The 24,837-nt window shown below is 37.4% G+C and overlaps 1 protein-coding gene across 3 annotated transcripts; it reads left to right on the top strand.

Moving 5' to 3' along the window:
- The first annotated feature begins 3,616 nt into the window (after positions 1 to 3,616).
- Positions 3,617 to 23,705, top strand: LOC127447363 (transcription factor Sp3-like). Of its 3 annotated transcripts, none has more exons than XM_051709181.1 (8): positions 3,617 to 3,782; positions 4,032 to 4,105; positions 4,242 to 4,349; positions 6,535 to 7,530; positions 12,521 to 12,737; positions 15,790 to 15,979; positions 16,379 to 16,575; positions 21,623 to 23,705. In XM_051709181.1, exons 1-8 carry the CDS (start codon positions 3,776 to 3,778, stop codon positions 21,940 to 21,942), a joined length of 2,109 nt encoding a protein of 702 aa, XP_051565141.1. In that variant the 5' UTR covers positions 3,617 to 3,775; the 3' UTR covers positions 21,943 to 23,705. The 3 variants fall into 3 exon arrangements, with proteins under 3 accessions (XP_051565141.1, XP_051565142.1, XP_051565140.1); XM_051709182.1 differs by having other exon boundaries at positions 3,617 to 3,846; positions 15,889 to 15,979; XM_051709180.1 differs by having other exon boundaries at positions 3,617 to 3,846.
- The last annotated feature ends 1,132 nt before the right edge of the window (positions 23,706 to 24,837 follow it).

The following is a 24,837-nucleotide window of genomic DNA, read 5'->3' as shown; positions in this document are numbered from 1 at the left end:
TTTTCTATATGATCTTGGTGAGCCCATTTTGTAACAACTTCCACCCATTTTTGCCGCCCATGCTCTCTGGTGAATAACAAAACAATCTGCTGAATTTGCCCCCCAGACAGTCTAATTTCCTAAGTTAATTTCCTCATTCTGTGCTGTTCAACTCCCTTGGTGCACTATGAATCAGGGAGCCATAGGTACATACTCTGTAAGTTGTCCAAGTTAATGAAAATCTATTGACAATATCATGCCTTTTTAATACTATAGGCAAGACAGTGATGCCAAAAAGACTAGCAGAACAAATCAACATGTTCAAGTTTTTTTTCCATGTAAGCCAACACTGCAGGTCTCCTCTCAGGACAATGAGCGTTCTTGGCTGTCCCCTCCTGAACAAAGAATGATAAAAGACACCTGCTGTTATAAATCATACATCATATGTGGAATAAATAGTAAATATTAATTTACTGATCAGAATGAACAATTCTTACATCAAATAATATACACTCACTAAACACTTTTTTAGGAACACTATGGTTCTAATAAAGTGCCCGACGTGGTCTTCTGCTGTTGTAGCCCATCTGCCTCATGGTTTGATGTGTTGTGCATTCTGAGATGATATTCTGCTCACTACAATTGTACAGAGCGGTTACCTAAATTACCGTAGACTTTGTCAGTTCAAACCAGTCTGGCCATTCTCTGTAGACCTCTCTTATCAACAAGGCGTTTCCGTCCACAGAACTGCCGCTTGCTGGATGTTTTTTGTTTTTGGCACCATTCTGCATAAATTCTAGACTGTTGTGTGTGAAAATCCCAGGAGATCAGCAGTTACAGAAATACTCAAACCAGCCCATCTGGCACCAACAATCATGCCGCTGTCTAAATCACTGAGATGAAATTTTTTCTCCATTTTGATGGTTGGTGGGAAAATTAACTAAAGCTCCTGACCCATATCCGCTTGATTTTATGCATTACACTGCTGCCACATGATTGGCTGATTGGATAATCACATGAATAAGTAAATGTACAGGTGTTCCTAATAAAGTGGCCAGTGAGTGTAGTTCACTGTCCTAATGGTATATGTTTGCGGTTGCCAAGCAATGTAGCAACTTGATGCATTAATACTGAATGTACGCTCACATTTGAACGCAGTGTACCCAATTAGAATTTAGAGTCAGATCTATCGGTATAGTTTATAATGTCTAGGTCTAATTTAAAACTGTAGCATTTATAACTGAACTGCACTGAATTATAACATAATCTTATAAACAAGAGCATAAATTATTGTTATTAATACATTTTAAAGTCAGAAGTTTAGTGCAGATTTTAATCATAAATTATTATCACATGCTGCCTGTAGCTATTAAAAAAATAAATAAATTATTACCAAGGACTTTTCTGATTGGGAGAGAGCATTTAATATAAATGTCTGTAATTTGTTGTCACTCTACATTTAAAAATGAAACATAACATGAATTGTGTAGGGGACAGTTAGGTAACTTGCCATCTTCATTCCTTAACTAAGCTTTGATCAGCTGTAGACAAGTTTTAGTTAGTTTTTAAAGTACGATCTAATTAAATTCAAGGTTTTTCATTAACTTTACTGTTACAAAGATGAAACTAAATTAAGTTCTAAGCTCTTTCTAGGTAAAGATGATACTTGTAATAGATGCTCTCTTGTCTTCAAAGCTGTCCCCAAAATTTAACTATGTATCGAGTGCTTTATTTTTTTAGAGCCTTGTCCCTTAATTGCTATTTTTAGTGTCCTTGCTGTCCTGGGATCAGGGTTGGAGAGTAATGGAATACATGTAACGGGATTACATATTTAAAATACAAAATATAAGTAACTGTATTCCACTACAGTTACAATTTAAATCATTGGTAATTAGAATACAGTTACATTCAAAAAGTATTTTGATTACTGAAGAGATTACTTTGCATATTATTGTCATTTTTTTCATTTAATATTTAGTCTATTCAGTTTGAAAACATTTATCCATATAAATAATGCGATCCGAAGAGCTTTCGAACACTGGTGAAAAATTGTCTTATTATTTGTTTCATTCATACAAGCACGTTCACTCTGTTGTGAGTGAATTATGATGTCATTTAGGAACTTTTCCTCTTATAGAGTAGCTACATCGTGTTTCTACAGTTTAACAAATAACAGTTCAAAACGCTTTGACATGAAACATAAATCCAATAAATTCGCAATTACATGCCTTGTCAATGTTTTTTATGCGATTTGGCTATTTTTGCAAGAAAAGCTAACCAAAGTTGCTTTTAACATTGTATAGAAAGCTACAAATAATATATTTTCTGCCTCATTCTATGATCAGAAAAGGATGTGGTTGTGTACACTCTGTGGGGTTTTGAAGTTTGGAGCAGCAAAAATAGTACACCTTGTGTAAATTGTCCTGTGAACATTTAGCTTTATGCTAAGATAAAATGCTATGTCTTGCCTTTCCATGCATCTGTTACCAGGCACGATTATATTTTAAAATGAATTCTATAAAGAAAATTCACATTAGAGCAGAACCTTTTTCTTTAATAAGACCTTTGATTAGGGCAAAGATGTACTGCAGAAATGTTATCCTTAAAGAGAATTTAAATATTGTTTTCCTGTAAAACTATCTTAAAATGTCTTATAACAAGATACATTTACTTGAGTAGCAAAACATATTTAGGCTTTTTTTTTTTTTTTTTCAGAAAATGTATCTTTACAGTGAAGTTTATTTTCTTGATTTATTTACTTGTTTATAGTCAAAATAAATAACTAAAAAAAATCAGCCAGTGCTGAAGAAGTAATCCAAAGTATTTAGATTATGATACTGACCTTGAGTAATCTAAATGAATATGTTACAAATGACATTTTACAGCATGTATTCTGTAACCTGTAGCGGAATACTTTTTAAATGTAACCCTCCCAACCCCGCTTGGCATACAGGATGGGTAAGATTGTTCATGGTTATGTCTACCCTCCGTGTTTTGGGGAGATTAAACACAAACTGGAACTTTTTTCTGCTGTAATGTTATCTGTAATTATAGTTATGTGTTCCATTAAAAATATTACTTAAAAAAAGAAAAAGAAGTGTGGCTAATTCCAGTGATATCTCTGCCGCATCCTTCTGAAAGGTGCTGCTGCATTCTCTGGTGGCATGAGAAACCCTTGACAGAGCTCAAGTGAGCTCTAACATTAAACCATAAACCTCTTAATAGCTGATTACAACATTATAAAACAATGAAAAATGATGTATCATCAGTTTCCCTGCTTGCCTGAAGAGAAATGAGTGAGCAAAGTGAACTATAATTAAGCATTCTTGCAAAATATGTGAAGAAAAACTAAAGTATTTACATATAAAGAATAAAGCATTTGTCAAACAAGTTTAAAAAGCAAACGATGAACTCAACGCATCGAAAGGAAAACGAAAACCAAAACAAATCCTCTAGTTCCCATTTCGGATTTAAAAAAACGCTTTCACACCTTCACCGACCAAACTAGTTACAGGTACAGAGAGACATGAAACAACCCGGTCAAAATGACAGACATCACGTCCATCCAATCAACATGCGAACCCTCAAACCCAACCTCCAATGAGGGGAGAGACGAAGGGCGGGACTTCCTGTCGGTGACGCGGTTGGCGAAGTGGAAGCCCCGCCGTCAATCAAATTAGGAAAAAAATAAATAAAAAAAACGGATCTATAGCGAGCGCCGACAGCGATTAAAATAATCATGCTTGGATTGTAATTAAACGCGGAAATCAGGATTATTTTTGAAAGAACTCACGTAATGACCGGTACGTATGAGTTTGAAGAGCGTGAGAAGGGTCGCTTTGAATCTTTGTGCTGGCTCTGTTTATGGTAAGCTAGGCTAAGCTAAGGTTAGCAGGCGGGTGAAGAAAAGAGTTTGATATGCGAGGAGGGAATACATAAAGAGCTTAAATTATCCATGTAACATTAATGCATTGCTGTTGTTATTAACAAAGCAGTATACACTGCAAACGTGCAGTATAGAGGCTCTCTAATGGCTGTGTTTTGTGTTGAAGCGCCTGAAGGGCCAGTGAAAGCGGGAGTCATGGCGGACAGCAGCAGCGCTCAGGACGGCGGCGGTGCAGAGCAGGTAAATTCAGTCACAGTCTCTCATCTCATACTCTCATGAGCGTGTGCTTTGATGAAGTTTACTGTTTGTTCGGTTAAAAACACTGGTACTTCCTGTGTGGCCACCCCTTTCATGTGTTAAACCCGCCCATCTGCAGGACGGCCAGCCCTCGCCGCTCGCCCTGCTCGCCGCCACTTGCACCGGCCTCGGTTCGCCCGCCCCCGGGGGAGAGAACGGGGCCACCTCTAATAATTCTGCCGGAGTGGTAAGTCACTAACTAAAGATATCACTTTTATAGCGCCTTAAAATGAGACGTAGTACGAGTTTCCCCTCGGGAGTCTTTGTTCTTAACGGTGCTGTTTATACCCACATTGAAATATGATTACATGATATGATGGAAACAATGATTTAATCTTAGTTATGATGGTAAATTTACTGTTAATCCATTAGCAGACAGGTTAGTTTTATCCAAAGCAACTTAGAAATAAGCATGAATACCAAAGCAGACTTTAGCCTACAATACAAGTGAAGTGAAGAAGTGCTGCACTAGTACAAATGTCCAAAATTGGCCAGAAATATCTATCTATCTATCTATCTATCTATATCTATCTATCTATCTATATATATATATATATATATATATATATATATATATACACACTAGGGATGGTCATTTTGGTCATTTTGTCTATTCGAGTACTCGGACTAATTGCTCCAGTACTCAAGGGGCAATGATATGTACATAACTGTATAATAACAAAAGACAAAAGTCTTTGGCTGCTGCATTGCTTCTTGTTGTTCCAGTGTATCGTCTATTTATTATTGTAGGCTGTTATAAAATAATCTGTTACAAAATGTACAAAAGATTGCATAATCAAAATATAATGCATCATATTTTGTCATTATGTGAAGATTCGCTGCCCAACTCAATGAAAGAATGTGCCCAATGCACATCTGTCTGTTCTTCCTTCAGGTTACCGTAGTAACCTTAGTAAGCACGCACCAGTTTTTTTAGTGACTGTCTAAACCGTCTATTTTCATATAACAGGACACGCCATAACCATCGCGTTTTTGATATGCGTGTTAAGTTGAAGTTCAGTTTTGAAGACGCTACATTCTGTTCCATTTAGCTGCGCTCTGTCTAACTGTTTGAAACCCTTGCCTGCTGTATATGTGCTGCTTCAGCGCATTGAGTTCACTGCCACAAGCCTGGTGTGTGTGTGTAATTTTGTGTGTGTGTGTGTGATTTTGTGTGTGTGTGTGTAATTTTGTGTGTGTGTGAGATTTTTTTGTGTGATTTTTGTGTGTGAGTGTGTGTGTGTGTGTGTGTGTGTGTGTGTGTCCGTGATGCTCCATATTGTTGTTGCTGTGATTCATGATGTGTTCCATTCAACTCTGAGAGTCAGAATTTCCACCTTTCAACTGGGGAAAGTGCAACGGAATGACACTTTATGTCAGACTTCTAACTTGGAAACTCATGCGGAAATCTTTGTTGAGATGCAGGTGTGTGTTACATCATGCAAACATTTCGGCACCCAGGGCAGGGAGGAAAAGTGAAAAGTGGATGGAAACTAGGCTACTGCTGCAGGTGGAGGATTTTATGATGAGAAATCTTTGAAGTAGTTTAAGAATTTCTGAATTTTTTTTCAAATTGAAATAGTAATTTTTCATGTTATTAATGACCTGACTATACATTGTGATCAGTTGAATGCAACTTTGGTGAATAAAAGTACCAATATCTTTCCATAAGAGCAAAATCTGTACATTATTCCAAACTTTTGGCTGCCAGTGTATATAGGGTATTATTAGGAAGCCATGATGGATAGAGGCCAATGGGAAAATTTGGCCAGGACACCGGGGTTACACCCCTAATCTTACGAGAAGTGCCCTGGGATTTTTAATGACTACAGAGTGTCAGAACCTCCATTTAATATCTTAACCGAAATCTTTTTTTACTGTATAGTGTCCCCATCTATGCACGCAAACCTCTCTGAGTCTTCCAAAAACAGTGTATCACAAGCACCACGCATGCACACAGAACAGCACGTCACCCGCTCATTCTGAAGCACGCACAAACAATGTGTTTATTTATTTTGTTGCATTAAATTTATTGTGAAACCTTGCAAGAAAGGATCACAGATTGGTCTAACAATGCACTCTTTATAAAATGTAATGGCTGAATAATAAGCACTTTAAGGTCATTGCAATATTCACAATATTGCTTAATTTTATATCATCAGCAAAATCATCACGATTATATTGTGTATATTTAATATATATATATATATATATATATATATTGCCCTGCCCTAATTGCTACTGCTATTTACTTTGTTGAAAGTCTCTACTGCAAGTCAATGAGAGCAATCTAATCTATTTTTCCTCCTCTGCACTATTGAACTTTTTGAAGTAGTTTTTCTCTTGTGAAACATGTCTGCTTTCCTTCATAGAACGCAGACCTCGCAGTGCAGTTAACAGGGTCATCGGAAAGGTGGGAAGCGTTAAAGGATGATTCAGGTGTCTTACATCTCCCCGGCACCGGTATCGTCACATCCAACGGACAGTATGTTCTTCCTCTCCAGAGCCTCCAGGGTCTCCAGAACCAGTCCATCTTACTGACGTCAGGGACCGATGGGTCCACCGGTGCAGTGCCTAACATTCAGTACCAAGTGATCCCTCAGGTGCAGACGGCCGATGGGCAGTTGGGTTTCTCTGCTTCAGCGGTTGAGGGGGGCTCAATGGCGCAGGACGCCTCAGGGCAGATCCAGATCCTCCCAGACGGCACCCAGACCATCAGCATTACAGGAACAGCATCAGCCGATGTGCTCAGCAATAGTCAGAACCTCATGACCCAGCAGTTGTCTCTAGGAAGTTCTACCTTCAGCAGTCAGGGTCAGGTGGTCACTAACGTGCCTCTAGGTTTGCCTGGTAACATTACCTTTGTGCCCATAAACAGTGTCGATCTGGACTCTCTAGGCCTCTCGGGGGCCCAGCCAATTGCAACTGGCGTCACAGCGGACGGACAGCTGATCATGACCAATCAGAGCGTGGAGAACTCAGAGGGCTCAGAGAAAGCAGGAGAACAGCAACAACAGACGTTCAACTCTAATGCAACCGCAGACATGTTTGTGCCTACTACATCTTCAGCGTCCGCCTCATCCTCACAGCAACCAGCCAGCACGATAGACGGCACGGGCGTGCTCACACAGCCTACAGCAGGTGAGCAGGGGGACGGATCGGCCTACCTCAGTCAGGGAGCGGTACAGTTGTCAGGAGGACAGCAGGTGATCCAGTTACAGCAGTTGCCCTTGCAGACCAGTGATAGTCAGATGTCTGCTCTGGGCCAGCCGTCTTTGCAAAACGTCCAGTTCATCAACCCAGGAACCTTCCTCATCCAGGCCCAAACGGTCACACCATCAGGACAGATACAGTGGCAGACTTTCCAGGTAAGATTTGTCAGGTTTAGCAGTGATGATTGACACCAAACCCTTTTTTATTCTTAAGGTAATGAATGTTGAATTACAGTTATAAAACTGCAATTGTAACAGATTATTTTAGTGCATTTTTTAGGTTTGTAATCGAGAACTGCTTTTAATTCAATGCTTGTTCAAGTTTGCAATACTGCATTCTCCCTCTATTGCAGACAGTACACTGTACTAAAATACTGATATAGTGTTTCCAGCACCACTTTTAGCAGTGGCACTGTGTCACTACTGAATCTACAGCGCCACAGAGAAAGACAGCATTTTAGCTGAGTTGTGAGTTTGCGGTGTGAATTGAATGTGATGAAAGGGAGAAGAAATGGGTTCATGAGATAATACAAAGACAATAAATAGATAAAATATCTTTTGAGTTGTCTGTACAGCAATAAACAGCATGAGCACTAAAATTGGATTCACGAGCAAATGCCTCTTATAAGCTTATTAGTTTTTAATGAATTGATCAAACAGACTCACTTTTGCTGTGTCATAGTAGGTTAAAGGAATAGTTTATTATAATTATAAATGATAATTCTCTAATCATTTACTCACCCTCATGCTGTCTCAAACTTGAATGACTTTCTTTCTTTACAAAAACAAACAGAGATTTGAGAGATGTATGGTGTGTTTGTAGACAGTGGGGTCCAAAAAAGTAAACCACTGCAGTGGTTTAATCCATGACATCCTAAGCAATATGATTGCTTTGGGTGAAAACAGAGCCAAAATTCAGTCCTTAATCACCAAAACGCTTTACTTCCACCCAGCTCTCCTAAGCAAGTTTCTAAAAAAAGCTCGTTCACGCGTCCTCACGCTTGACGCATGTGAACTTGCATGTTCACATGAGAACTAACGTGTGCACGATACAACCAGAAGTTCTCGCTTGATCATGCAAGAATGAGCTTATCTCAACCACTCGAGCCGTATGGAAATATTAAGATGCGTTTCAGGTGATCCGATCACATGCGGTCAGCCCTAACTACAGGTCTAAACGGGGTCTAAAATGTTTTGTGATCAGATCACAGAAATCACATCACATTTGAGGTGTGAACAGTAATCCGCCCTGACTGCGTCCCACCCACAGCGAAGCACCACCCCTCATCTGTCAATCAACTGCTACACTAAAACAAGAGCTTAAACTTTGCCGTTTACAAGTGGCTTTAAAAGGAAATAACCGTCCGATTGGAAAATTAAAAAAAGCGGATACATACACAATCACGAGAGCATCACAGATCTTCTTTAGTTTGTCTGATATCAACACAGATGATAAGCACAAATTCTTGAAGCTCCTTTAATACAGGTAATCCACTAAAATAATGGATAATTCTGTTTGACATGTTGCGTTTGTGCTCAGGTTAAATTTCAACTGCATCTGGGAGAAACGGTGCGCCTTTTTTTTCATGCTTTGTCTTTTCTGAATTTGTTGTTCTTTAATATCATGCAGTAACACACTGATAGAGTGATTGATGTATGTCATCATGAAACAGAGACCCTCCCCTCAAAATCCGAACACAAGTGGACACAGGAGATGCATTTAAGTGACCAGTTGTAAACAGCGATGTGTCTCACCTGACTACATGTGATTGGATCACCCGAAACACATCGTAATACCAGGTGGAAACAGGGCCTTTTATGCTGCCTTTGTCCTTTTTCGGAGCTTGAACGTTTAGACCCCATTGACATGCATTGTATGGACAAAAACACCTCGTACATCCTTAAAAACAAATCTTCCTTTTGTGTTTTGAATAAGAAAGAAATTCATATATGTTTGAGATTGCATGAGGGTGTGAAAATGAGAGAATTAAAAGTTTTGGGTGAACTATCCCTTTAAGTATATTTGAACAGTTTGAATTGGTCTAAAGACAACCTCTATGAATCAGTCGGAGCAGTTCTTGACTTGCCAACTGAATCAAAAGTCGTAATTTTAGTCATGATTAACTCTAAATGAACAAGAACTGTCACTGTGTTAAGTGTACTTAAAGGTGCATTCAGTAGTTTGGAGCCAATTTAAAAAGTGTTTTTGTGAAGTTTGATCCGAATGGTGTACACTCACATGAGATGAAGACTGTACTCATAATAGTTTTCTATAAATAGTGTTTTATTCTAAATGGTGCAGGTCACCCCCTTCAGTGTGTTTTGCCATGTTGAAATCACATGTCCTGCGGTGTTTCACTAAATGTCGAAGAAGAGAATCCTTGCGCTCATTGGCTGCCGCCTGTGTTGATAGATACGTTTGGCTATGCTTAGAACATTGTTGTTTGGTGACACGAAGCGCGAAAAGAATCAGAATGAGCTTTGTTGCCAAGTATGCTTACACACACAAGGAATTTGTCATGGTGACAGAACACAATGGAGCATACTTTTATCGTGCTTTAGCATTGGAGACAACGGGAGATCCAGTAGCTCTGCTGCCGAAGAAGCAAAAAAGGTCTGAAGCAACTTGCTTCAAGCAAGAAGACAGAAAGACCGGCAAAGGCAACGATAAGGCATCTACAGCTTCATTCTTTTAGTGCAAAGTAGCTTGGTACAGCGATTGTTGTGGATTTTGTGTAAACCATGATGTTGGTTGCTTGGAAATAAGCAAATACAGTTCTTCAAATACAGTATTCATGGACATGCTAAATTTGATCATCAAAAACAATTCTAATCTTTCCTTTACCATAACATTATGTATCGCTAGATAATTGAGGTTTATTTTATGCTAAGCAGTTCTCTAAAAAAAGGTAATAACTGTCTTTAGAAATAATGTGAAATGTAGACAGTCTCCAAAGATTATTGATATGAGGGACAATAATAATCTATCCTGAACAGTAGAAGCATGTTCACTTGATTTCTGACGTTTGTTTTTAGGCAAAGCAATTATATTATAGGAGTAATACAGTTGAAAACAGAAGTTTACATTCATTTAGTTTGAAGTCATTAAAACTCATTTTTAACCAATCCATAGATTTAATATTAGCAAACTATAACTATAATAAAGTCGTTTAGGACATCTACTTTGTGCATGACACAAGTCATTTTTCCAACAATTGTTTACAGACCGATTGTTTCACTTTTAATTGACTATATCACAATTACAGTGGGTCAGAAGTTTACATACACTAAGTTAACTGTGCCTTTAGACAATTAGCCAATTAGCTTCTGATAGGAGGTTTACTAAATTGGAGGTGTTCTTGTGGATGTATTTTAAGGCCACCTTCAAACTCAGTGCCTCTATGCTTGACATCATGGGAAAATCAAAAGAAATCAGCCAAGACCTCAGAAAATATTTTTTGACCTTCACAAGTCTGGTTCATTCTTGTGAGCAATTTCCAAATGCCTTAAGGTACCACGTTCATCTGTACAAACAATAGTACGCAAGAATAAACACCATGGGACCACACAGCCATCATACCACTCAGGAAGGAGACGCATTCTGTCTCCTAGAGATGTATGTATTTTGGTGCGAAAAGTGCAAATCAATCCCAGAACAACAGCAAATGACCTTGTGAAGATGCTGGAGGAAACAGGTAGACAAGTATCTATATCCACAGTAAAACAAGTCCTATATTGACATAACTTCAAAGGCTGCTCAGCAAGGAAGTAGCCGCTGCTCCAAAACCTCCATAAAAAAGCCAGACTACAGTTTGCAAGTGCACATGGGGAGAAAGATCTTACTTTTTGGAGAAATGTCCTCTGGTCTAATGAAACAAAAATTGAACTGTTTGGCCATAATGACCATCGTTATGTTTGGAGGAAAAAGGGTGAGGCTTGCAAGCCGAAGAACACCATCCCAACCATGAAGCATGGGGGTGGCAGCATCATGTTGTGGGGGTGCTTTGCTGCAGGAGGGACTGGTGCACTTCACAAAATAGATGGCATCATGAGGAAGGAATAGTATGTGGATATATTGAAGCAACATCTCAAAACATCAGCCAGGAAGTTAAAGCTCGGTTGCAAATGGGTCTTCCACATGGACAATGACCCCAAGCATACCTCCAAAGTTGTGGCAAAATGGCTTAAGGACAACAAAGTCAAGGTATTGGAGAAGCCATCCTGACCTCAATCTGATAGAAATTTTGTGGGCAGAACTGAAAAAGCGTGTGTGAGCAAGGAGGCCTACAAACCTGACTCAGTTACACCAGTTCTGTCTGGAGGAATGGGCCAAAATTCCAGCAACTTATTTTAAGAAGTTTGTGGAAGGATACCCAAAACGTTTGACCCAAGTTAAACAATTTAAAGTCAATGCTACCAAATACTAACAAAATGAATGTAAACTTCTGACCCACTGGGTATGTGATGAAATAAATCATTCTCTGCTATTATTCATTTTTATTCATTATTATTCATATTATTCATACAATCATTTCACATTCTTAAAATAGTGTTCCTAACTGACTTAAGACAGGGAAAGTTTTCTACGATTAAATGGCAGGAATTGTGGAAAACTGTGTTTAAATACATTTGGCTAAGTTGTATGTAAACGTCTGACTTCAACTGTAAATAACTTTAGAAATGACCTCAAACTCCAGTTTTTTCAGATGCAAATGATATTCCAAAGCTGACGGGGGCAGCAGAGATGATCATGCTGATCCACGTCGAAAGATGGCAGTATAGTGTCTAACACCACTGTAACATCGGTACTTAAAGTACACGATGAAGAGCAATGCTAATGCTCGCTAGAGAACTGCTGAATGCCACTTTAAGTCTTGAGACTTGAATCAGTGTAATTACATGTACTTAATTAAATCAGTGATTATCACAGTGTCTAATTAAAGATACATAGTTTTGTTGTAATAAGTAGGACTTGAATAAAAAGGAAAACTTTAACATATTTTACAAAAAATATTGTTTTTGTTTTATATTTTTGTAACAAAACAACTATATTTAAATCCAGTTTGGGGAGGTGCTTCCTTAAAAGTTCTAGAACATTCTTTAAACTTCCACCATTTTGTTTGTCCATCCCATTCTATTCTTGCAGGTCCAAGGAGTTCAGAACCTCCAGAATCTTCAGCTCCAGACGGCTCCATCTCAGCAGATTACTCTTGCCCCGGTGCAGACACTCTCTCTGGGTCAGGGCAGTACACCGGTTAGCCTGACCTCAGGACAGATGCCTAACCTGCAGTCAGTGACAGTGAATTCCGTGGGTCAGGCGGGTGTTCAGTTCCAGCAGTCTGAGGACACAGACAGCACTGGAGGTACTGCAGCTGTTGCATGAGGAGGGATGACATTAGGCCTGTCACCGTTATTAAATAATCTTCTGGTCGTGGTTATTTGATCTAACCTGATTAAATATGATTATTGTGCACTTCAAATTTCAATCATATTTTACTGTCCAAAAGAGGGAATTTTAAGCGTATATAGAAATGCCACAAACATTTGTGCCACATTTGTGTTTCTCATAATGCAATAACCCCGGAAAATGTGAGCACTCCAAATGAACTCCACCCATCTCACTGACCCGCAGTGCGGGCTGCATTCAGAGCAGCTTCTGTAAAGCGCCTGAAGATTCACCAAGCTACACCTGCGGAGGTTCGCACAAATCGCCCGTGAAAATATAAGCAAGAATTTTGATAGTAAACGCGAAGTGCTCCGATTTCACTTCAACGATTGTGTAATGGAAGAAGTTGTGTCCTGAAAAATAATTATTAGTCCTGGAAAATAATTTTGTATAATAAAACTGACTGTCACAAACAAGGTTTTTGTTACATGTACAAAAGCATGGTAATAATGGGGATTCAGGAAAGGTGTCAAGTACACAAATTCGTATCATTTAAAAAAAAATAATAATATCAAAGGTTAACTGTCTTGAACGAAGCCCTGTCATGCTCAGCTGCTGTCATCTCTGCTATGCTCCTATGAAATAGTTGAAGTGTTGATATAGTGAGTTTCAGCTGATGTCACCTAGGTAACGAGGGTTGGGAAAATAATGTTAACCAAGTGCCAAGAACCAAAAGTGATTATTGTTTTAGGCAACTTTTGTAGGTAATGCAGCCTTCCTAAACGACATGCCCTCTGTGTGAAACGCTCAGTTTCTGCTGCTTCTGCTTTAAGACACACCCACTGTTATGATTGGCTAACATCTTTGCAAAGCTAACGCTAATTACACGTGTGGAACTGTTTTTTTTTTTTTCTCCCAAGAATGAAATAATGAAAACGTGCAAGCGATTGACAAAATCACCTAAAAGTACCCAGTCCAGGCAATCATTGATAGCTACAGCATATGTCCCAATTTATGTGAAGCACACAATCAAATTACAACAGTTGTTTGACTGAAATAACAAAAGAAAATGAGTTAATGCTAACCAAACAGCGAAAATAGGCCAGACTAACACAAGCTGACAGTGTGAAGGGTTAATAAATCTGAATCCAGCTTTAGGTAGTCTTATTAGGGATGGTCAGCCCTCTGGTTTCCCTTTCTCACCGCTTTAATGTGCATCCCGTTTTGGGAAATACGGGATTGTTCACCGGTGGGGTCGATTGTTTTTTTTTTTTTTTTTCTCGATCGATTCGCCGGTCGACCATTGGAGAGGGTCTCCCTCAATCGAACCGGCGCTTAAATGCTGGACAATGGGCATCCAAACGTATTCATTGCGGCCATAATAGAGGATGTCCTGGCTAAAACAAACAGCATTACAAGCGTATACTTCACCATTGTCTTTCATTGCACTCCATGCAATGCTTTCTTTCTTACATAATAAAAATAATTTAATCTCACATCAATATTTCGTGAGCAATAATGTATTTCTTTGGTAAACGTGTAATAAGCATGATGCGCTCCGCGCTGGAGTCCTGATCATAGTTTATTTTGCGATGGAAAAACAGCTGACTATACAATTCCTTACATATCAAACAAACATAAACAGATGAAACTGTAGTATTAAATTTGTTACCAGCATTAGTGTCATGTCAAAATAGTTGCCACTGCTTCATCTTCAATATATGGTTCTTTGCAAAGTCTAAATCATAAAAGTTCTCAATAGAATCTTTAGAGAAATGTCAGTCAGTCCTCATTCCTCTTGTTGGGATCCTTCAGAAGGCTTTGCAGAGATGCAGGACGCGCTGACACAAATCCCGTCATCAGCAGAATGCATGAGCACTGAACACCCGAAGCCCAATTTTTCTAACCGCGCGTATTTGAACATGCAGAATCGCCGCTAAACATCGGGAGATGATGCAAGTCAAAAGCACGTGTGTGAGGAGGTCTTGAGATATCTACATTTGTGTAAGGAATATAAAGACATCTTTATGGGTCTGAACTCCCAAAGAGAAAGTCTGGTGTCTCATAGCAGTCGTAGCGCACATCCTCCAACCGCATCTGTATGCGTGCACAGTTAAATGGAGTATATTCTGACAGGCTAGCGTTCAACTGTACACAGACACTGAGCGTTCTCGTCAAATTGAAAGTGTACCTAGGGCCTTAGTCTTTTCATTGGTTAAAAGCAAACTACAGTAGTAATAGTAGCACTTCTGGTGTTGGGTTCCGTTAGCCACTCTCTCTATATGAATTCACCACACCGATTACATATGTCGTGGAGGCGGAGACTATTCATTCTTGCATCACTATGGGGCCGATTTCAAAATGAGTCGTTTTTGCAGAGTAGAAACAATAAATGCTCTTTTTGGGCAAGAGAGAAAGTTTCTGAAACTTGCAGTATGTTTTTGTAGTACGACAACCTCTCGTATGTCAAAATATCAAGGAAAATTTTATTCCTCGTAACATGACCCCTTTAACGTCTTACAGTGATCGTCCTGAAATGTATTGTTGATTCGGCACTTTGATTGCAGTAACAGCAGCACATAAAGGGACTAAACCTAAAGCATTCAAGAGACAGATGGTTTTACTGTGCTAACTGTTATTCACTGTTAAGCACAGCAAGGTATCATCATTCAAAAATGCTCTCCAAGAAGTTGCATCTCTTAATTAATCCCATTAAAACCACCACCTCTAAAAATAATGTTAGTAATCGACCCCGATAATCGACCAGTAAGTTATTAGATGACAAGTTGATTAGTCAACTACCCTGGCACATCCCTAATCATAACTGGATTGAGATTTAAACTGCACCAAATGCACGAGAGAGACCCGCAAGGTCTGCTTCTGTTTTCGTCCAGGAAAACATTTATTGATGCAAAAGTGTAGAAAATGTTCCCTCTTATGTACGAGAAGAGGGTGTGTTGCATTGAATCAAGTCCAGCAGTAATTCTTCAGTTATATAAGTGTAACACTGATCATACTATACTCTGTAGATATTCAGATTAAGGAGGAGCCTGATTCGGAGGAGTGGCCTCTGGACAGTAGCTCTACGCTGAATGCCAATGACCTCTCTCACCTTCGTGTTCGTTTAGTGGAGGAGGAGATGGAGGGCTTGAGCCAGGAGGGCAAACGTCTGCGCAGGGTCGCATGCACCTGCCCCAACTGCAAAGAGGGAGGAGGGAGGTAAGATGAAAATCTGGAGAACACATTTTAACACTAAAGAAAGTTATATTTCAGTCTATATGTATATATTAGGGCTGTCAGTCGATAAAATTAATTACATGATATGCCAGTTAATTAATAAGAGTAATCACATGTCACAATTTGCTGAGAAAAGCCCCCAAATGAAGATAAAACAAAGACATTTTTAGGGAAGACAAATAAATATTATATAGACAAAACAAAAAGTGGTTTTGGAAGTCAAAATATTGACAGGCTTAGTATTATTTAATTAGTTATTAATTATTAATTAGTTAATTTGTAATACAGATATCCTGTGGCATGTTTGGCTACATGCCTTTATCACTGAATGTGTGCAATGTACTTGCATTCTAATTGTAGATTGTAAATTGTGTGTTGTAGGGGATCTAACATGGGCAAGAAGAAGCAGCACATATGTCATATACCCGGCTGTGGTAAGGTGTATGGAAAGACGTCTCACTTGCGAGCTCACCTGCGCTGGCACTCAGGGGAGAGACCCTTTGTCTGCAGCTGGATGTTTTGTGGAAAGAGATTCACACGCAGTGATGAATTACAGCGACACAGGAGAACACACACTGGTACACTTTCTTACTCGCACGCACACACACACAGACACACACACACACACACACACACACACACAGTGTGTTTCTCTCTTTTCTCACTGCCTCTGTGACAGTCTTTAGCTCTGTTTTAAACAATCACCAACAATCATGCCACGCTCAAAATCACTGAGATCACATTTTTTTTCCCCATTCTGATGGTTGATGTGAACATTTATTGAAGCTCATGACCCGTATCTGCATGATTTTATGCATTGCACTGCTGCCACACGATTGGCTGATTAGATAATGATTAATGATGATTGTTGGTGCCAGACAGGCTGGTTTGAGTATTTCTGTAACTGCTGATCTCCTTGGATTTTAACACACACTGGTTAGAACTGAAAGTCTACAGTAACTCACATAATCGCTCTGTACAATTGTGGTGAGAAGAATATCATCTCAGAATGCTATTCTGAGATGCGGGTTGGCGCTGTTTTGGTGGCATGAGGGGAACCCACACAATATTTTTTAATGTTTTAATGTTGTGGCTGATGTGTGTGTGTGTGTGTGTGCAATTTCCAGACATAATATTTAAAAAGGTAAAATGTGACAAGTCATGAAAATTGTATATAAATTTGTACAATTTATATTTTTCATAATTTAAGTTAGAAGGTTCCTTGTATAATTAACAGCATTATATGAGAGAGCATTTCTTCCATATATAAGCAAAATGGATATTATAACTGAAATATACCCACATCAACTGGAAACGAATGGAGAGCTTGTGAATTTGAATAAATAAAAAAAATAAAGTGCTTAAGTGTACTGAAAATGTCACAATGCAAAAAAAATTAACGGTCCTAAATGTAGGCTTTCTTTATGAATTATTATTATTATTACTTTTATTTATTTTTTTTGTCTTGATTTGGGGGTTAATATGACCTGGACATTTCCTTGACAGCTTTCATGAAAATCACCCACGACAAATAGATATCGAATCGGGAAATCTGTGTCAACACCCAGCCTTAGAAATGAAAACAAAAATAAAAAATCCTCAAAATAATGGACATTTCACTAGAGAATGGGCGATTTTCATGAAAGCTGTCAAGGAAATGTCCTGGCCATATTAACTCTTTTAAAAAAAAAAAAAAAAATTCATAAAGAAAATTATGAAGTGTAGAAGCCTACATTTAGGACTTACATTTTTTGCCTTGTGAAATTATTTTCAGTACACTTAAGCGCTTTATTTATTTATGAAATCAGCGAAAACGAAAGGCAGTACCAGTAAGTGCTGATTAGAGCCCGGCCAATATGGGATTTTTGATGCCGATTCCGATTTTAGAGAGGGAAAATTCACCAATTACCGTGGTCGATATGTTAATTTTTGAGCTCGAGTGAAAACAGATCTTTTCTATGTGGATTTTTCACCGATTTGACTATAAAAAGGTACTCAGAAGGCATTTGACATTATTTTTTATACATTGTCAACAAATTCTAGAAACGAACACTGAGAGAATAAAGAATAAATAAAAATACAATAAATAGCTCAATAAACAAAAATACTGTTAGTATCAGTCAATTGCTGAACATTTAAATAGAATAAAAATACAATAAATAGCTAAATAAAAATCAGTACTATATTTAGTATCAGTCAAATGCTGACCATTAAAATAAAGAATAAATAAAATAAAATAAAAATCAGTACTATATTTAGTATCAGTCAAATGCTGACCATTAAAATAAAGAATAAATAAAATAAAATAAAAATCAGTACTATATTTAGTATCAGTCAAATGCTGACCATTAAAATAAAGAATGAATAAAATAAAATAAAAATCAGTACTGTATGTTTAGTATCAGTCAAATGCTGACCATTTAAATAAAGAAAAAATAAAATAAAAATCAGTACTATATTTAGTATCAGTCAAATGCTGACCATTAAAATAAAGAATAAATAAAATAAAATAAAAATCAGTACTGTATTTAGTATCAGTCAAATGCTGACCATTAAAATAAAGAATGAATAAAATAAAATAAAAATCAGTACTGTATGTTTAGTATCAGTCAAATGCTGACCATTTAAATAAAGAAAAAATAAAATAAAAATCAGTACTGTATGTTTAGTATCAGTCAGTTGCTGACCATTTAAAAAAGAATAAATAAAAATAAAATAAATAGTTAAATAAACATCAGTATTACTGTTTAGTATCAGTCAAATGCTGACCATTAAAATAAAATGAGAAGCAGAGCTGACCATAAAGAATAAAAATAAATAAATAGCTAAATAAACATCAGTATACTGTTTAGTATCAGTCAATTGCTGACCATTTAAATAAATAATAAATAAAAATAAAATAAATAGCTAAATAAACATCAGGGACCGGTTGCACCATCTATACGTACATTACAACTTAGCCTAGTTGTGGTGTAAATGGGCACTAAGTCACAATTTACGCTCTACTAAATATTTGAGCGTTGCACCATTAAATTTATGTAGGACGTAACCCTACATATAAACTAAATATATACGGCAGCCTCCGACCAGGAGTAACTGATGGAATAAAAAAGCAGACTCATTTAATGACATCAGTGAGCTCATGTTTTGCATGACAGGCTTCAGTCCTTTCAACATATATGATGGTGTTGGCATTTACACTCATTTACATTTACGAGAGAGAAAAAAATCTTTTAAGCTGCTCTTCACCCGGTGTCAAGTTTCAACACATTCAAAATATATATAAAGGATATTAAAACGTATAAATGTCTATTTTTCCAGCCTGTTGTATTAGTATTTATCACCCCTCATTTATTTTAGATCCAGTTCCTATATATTATTATTTACACAGGGCAAATATACTATTTATTAAATCTACTTTTATTATGTATCCTATTTTAATGTCTGGAAAACCAGACTTTTAAATATTACATTTTATAAATGCAACGACTGGAATTATTCGGTTGAAGGGGGTACCAAACTGTGAATCCTGAACAAGACATTTTGGTGAATACATGTTTACACTAGGGATGTGTGCTACGACTAATTTAACTGTCGTTTAAACGGAAGTTTTGTAACCGACTAGTCGACTAGTCTAAAGAGAAACCAACCTTCAGAAAACAGTAAAAAAAAAAAAAAAAATGTATGCGACCCATTTAAAATACTTAATCTATTCCAAATCCGATGCTAAATTCCACTGAAATGGGGCATTTATCTGCGACGTGCTCGCCTTGAATTATGATCATTGTACATTAAATATAGAACATGACACGCATTCACTGAATCAATGTTAGCAAATATTTAACAGATATATTTATTGAAAATTGAATGAATAGTGCAGGATCAATGGAACAACCATTAAAAGCCTGTTCTAAACGGAAATCACCAAGTTAAAGTTACTTAACATATTAAAACAGTCAGAACATTGTTGAAAATAATTAACAGGTAAGCCAAATCTATGAGAGAGAAACAAATATGCTGAAAAGTTGCGTGTATTTCATGACGTGCAGTTGTGCATTAGCCATTGATCTAATATGACAGCTGTTCGGTAAAGAACATCAACCATTAATAGTTAAAAATAGCTATAGGATAGAAAAAAATAGGCCTGTGATGTAGCCTGCAATAAACCTAATGTATTCTAAACATGACGTGCACACAGAATAAAAGATAGTTTAACACGTTAGGCAGTCGGCACCTCGTTGAAAATAGCTTTCTTAATCAGCAGATTAAAAAAATTGCATACCTAGCCTAAAACAGTTATTTTCTAGGCTACTTACTCAAAAGCATAATTTTTTGATGAGTAAAATTAACCCGTCGACATGGTCTGGTGAAAGACGGGACTTGGCTCACCTGAGGCGTCTATCCTGTGCTTGAAAAAGCCTGCTCAGTGGAAAATGCACAGATGTAAAGAAGACTCAAATGTGAAAACATCCTTAGGGACTTTCAAACATTTGGAAAGCCGATTCCCGCACCACCGAAGTGATTTCATAACTACTTTGCTGTGTTTGCTTGTCTAGTGAGAGGACATTTTCCTGCACGCAGCCTGAGGTGAAATGAAACTCTGTATCTGCTCCAGATATCCTCTTGTTTAAATAATATTTGTATTATTAATTCTATTTAACATATGTAACATTAATATGACAGTAATTTAAGTGCAGCCTCTGTAAAAATATAAAGCCAAACTTAAATGTGTAAAAATTATTATCAGTTTAATGGGGGGAAATATTAACCGACTAGTAATTCCAGTGTCGACTAGCAGCATCCGAACCGTTTAGTCAACTAGTCTCACACATCTCTAGTTTACACATTAGCTTCCACTCAGCTGACAAGCTATGAAAGTAGCTACGTGATTAGCTAGTTAGCTATAAGCTCATCATCATGGAGAGTAAAAGATGGACTTTATTTACTTTTTAGCGCGCTCTGCTGGAGAAACTACGCTATGACACCAATTCTAAAGCATTGTTTTCTGCATTATATGTTCTGAAAAAAAGTTTTCATATCGGTGCATATTGGTAAAATATACGCCGATACCGATATATCGGTGAAAGGCTAATATCAGCCGATAATATCGCCCGACCGATATATCAGTCGGGCACTAGTGCTGATGTATATAAAAATAATAATAATAATAATAAAAACAATAATAATAAAAAAAAAGTTCATTGCGATAATGAAAATATAATGACCTTGTTTTTTTGTGTTGCTGTAATGAAAAAAATATATATTAAAATACAGTTCTCTAAATGTGTGTAAACTGAAATGTTCATGTCAATAAAATGTCCCAATGTAAAAAAGCTCAAGAATCACCTGAATATGTATTTTTCTTGTTCTGCTCAGCTTTCAATTATTCCACCAGATAGAAAATTAGGCTTGGTGAGTGCAATATGTATTTAGTTGATTTTTAAAAATTCATATCCAGTGATCATGAATGACTGGAAAGTCATAGAAATTCATTAGTCAGAAGATTTGGGAACCCTCTTGGCAGCTCAGATTATATTTTGGAACAAAGCTTTTATCTGATCTTTTCTTTGTTTCTATCTAATGTTTTTTTTTTTTTTTTTTTTTTTTATGTCTCTACTGTGACAGGAGAGAAGAAGTTTGTATGCTCTGAGTGTTCGAAGAGATTCATGCGCAGCGATCATCTGGCCAAACACATAAAGACCCACCAGAATAAGAAGGGAGGGGGCGGAGCCGTGGTGACCAGTGTGGGTGGGGCCGTTTCCTCCAACAGCATCATCACGGCGGGGGGTACAACACTCATCCTTACCAACATCCAGCCAGGCGCCGTGCAGGGTCTGGCCACGGTAAACGCCACCGTCAACACCTCTAGCTCACAGGACCAGCTCACCACAGCTGAGATTCCTCTGCAGTTAGTCTCTGTGTCCACCAAGGATGCCGCAGAGTGACTACATGACGGCTGCAGTGAGTGAGAGCACATGTGATGAGTCTTACGGGGAAAACCGCCGCTTTGGAATGCGACCGAACATTCAATTGGACCGCCAAGGCTCCGCCTCTTCCGGTACAACATCACATCCTCTTCTCCCTCAACCTCAGACTTTAGTTTAACTATGTCGATTCCACGCTCACGCATATACCTTGCTTTTATACCTTTACATATTTACCCTCCTTTACGTAAATATGTATATTTACGTGAATGCATATTATACACACACACATATATATATATATATATATATATATATATATATATATATATTTTACAAATATAAAATTATGGGGGTTTTTGTTCATCTATTTACGAGGGAAGCATTATTTCTTGTTTTAACATACAACACTGAAATGCCTTATATTGTTTTATAAGCTGTAGTGTACAAAGCTAGAGTTCATTGTGGGTGTTTAAACAGCTGTTTCGGTGTGTATTTGTTGGAATGGGTTTAATCGTGTTGTATAAAGGATGCAGCAGTGGTAAGAAACGGGTGGCTAATGTTAGAATGGTTCACCCAAAAATGAAACGGCTGTAATTATTTGTTCACCTTCATGTCATTTAAAACCCATTTGCTGTTTGTTTTTCTTTTCCGTGGAACATAAAAGTAAAAAAGTAGATGCAGCTCAGCATCTGTCATGCTCCAAAAGGTGCGCGCGCACACACAAAAACACCATAAAAGTAAAATTTTCAAAAAGTATAAATTCGGCCATATGACTCGTGCAATATTCCAAGTTTTCGGAAGCCATATGATAGCTTTGTGCGAGGATCAGACCGACATTTAAGTTATTCACTTTTTTGGTGGATGAAAATCAGTGGAAAACGACCAAAAGTCTGTTTGTCACTCAAAGCTGCCGTATGGCTTCAGAAGGCTTGGAATATAGTGCATGAGTGGTATGGACTACTTTTATTATGTTTGTGCTTTATTGGAGTCCTTTTCAGAGTTTGATAGACATCACTATGAACTGTTGTTGTATGGAAAGAGTTGTGAAAAGTTCTTCAATTCTTTCATGTTCCTCAGAAAATAAATAAATAACATGAGGTGCTTGTGAATAATGGCAATTTAAATTTTTGGGTGAACTAGTCCTTTAACTTCAATAGGTCGTAAGTGATATTTGTGGTGTAAGTTCTCCATATATGGAGGAAGATGTAAATCAAAATGGTGTTCGAGTGAAGTCTGCCCTTCTGCTGTCGGGAGTTATGAAGGTGTCCAATTGTGTTTTTAAATGTCTAATTTCTTTGGCTCATTTTGAAAATGAATTTCTGATTTTATTTTCATGTAGTTTTATTTTGTGTAGGTAAACCCAGGCCCGACAAATGAGGAATATAAAAACAATCATGTAATTAAAAATATTTTATGTATCGTAATTCTCAAACCTCTTGCGGTCGATCGTATCGTATTGAGCAAAATGATATTTATATACATTGTTGTCTGGATTTGTGGGGACTTCAGCTACTTTTCTATGGGGAAAAAAATCCCTTTGGCTTCTTTTTTTTAAAGAGCTGGACTATAATCCGAGTCAGGAATCATTTGTATGAAATTAACTGGTTTGTAGTTTGCCAAATCGAACTTAATTCACACTCTTTGTTATAGTAGACCGATAAAAACAACTGGTTCGTAATGTCTGTTTGTTTGGGGCATTCATTTGTAGAACTGTATTTCATGTTTCTGGACCAAAAGAGCCTCAGTTGTGTCAAAATACTGGGGCAAGGATCAATAAAATCCCATGTTATCCAATGCATCACTGTAAAACAACCAAGTCTTTGTGGAACAATACCTGAGCCATTTATTGTTGTGGTCATGGTGTTTTGTTTCAGACAAGTCACATTACTGCCTAAAAATGTGATGATGTGGACGATATTCACAGTAGTTATTACATGGATTTTATGTCAAGGTTTGTGAAGTCCCTCTCCTCCATCTGCTTACCATAGCCAAGTAGAGTCTCTGATGTCTTTAATCAGACATCTTGCAGAGAGAGAGAGATTGTCCTTCTCATAGAAATATTCCCTGTCGCTCATTGTTATACTCTTGAGTTTGATAATAAATATTTTGTAAAGCGAATGCATTTTTTTTTTTATGTACTGCAGGTTGTTGATTCACTCATTTGCTGTCAGCCCGTGTTCAAGTATGGCTTGATTTCCATGTGGTACTGTACAATTATTCCCTTATTTTGTTTTTATTCTTTCAAATAATAATAATGGTTTCTTTATCCAACTATTTTGAGTACCGTTGCCAATTTTGTCTTGGGATTTTATACCTCCATTAGCCAAGAGGTCCATACACTATCCAAATTTTTCAAGCCCAGCAGGTAAATGACATAAACACTATTTTGATTCAATTAAGGGTGCTTCTCTCACGGTGATCCGGAATGGCATTTTTACTGTTTTCCTAGTTTTTGGTGTCTTTCTTGATTTTGTTCAATATAAATAGCATCTTAACATGTCACTTTTATATTTTTATTTTAGTCTTTTTTTTTTTTTATTATTATTATTTTTTTTTAAGAAAGCTTCGGACTATTGTACAATGCCCACTTTTGAGGGCAGCTGTTTATTTCACACTAAAATGACTAAACTGAATCTTCAGGGTGTCAGTTGTCTTATTCTCAGTGCCGTTTACTTTGTATTTACTGTGTAATTCAGTGCAGAGCACTAATGCACATGCTTGAATACAAAGCTATAAATAGTTGACAGATAACATCAATGGAAATTATTTGAGGTTAAAATTAAAAAGGAAAAGTGTATATTTTAGGCCCTACAAAAGGTCACCATTTCAGTTTTTCACAATTTGTAATCACCTTTTTGCCTCCACAAGCTCATTTAGGTGGTCCTTCTGTGTGACAAATGACACAATATTCAT

Source organism: Myxocyprinus asiaticus, chromosome 10 (assembly GCF_019703515.2).
Source record: "Myxocyprinus asiaticus isolate MX2 ecotype Aquarium Trade chromosome 10, UBuf_Myxa_2, whole genome shotgun sequence".
NCBI lineage: Eukaryota > Metazoa > Chordata > Actinopteri > Cypriniformes > Catostomidae > Myxocyprinus > Myxocyprinus asiaticus.
Note: the sequence above shows the minus strand (reverse complement) of the source record. Positions and strands in the feature narration are given on the sequence as shown.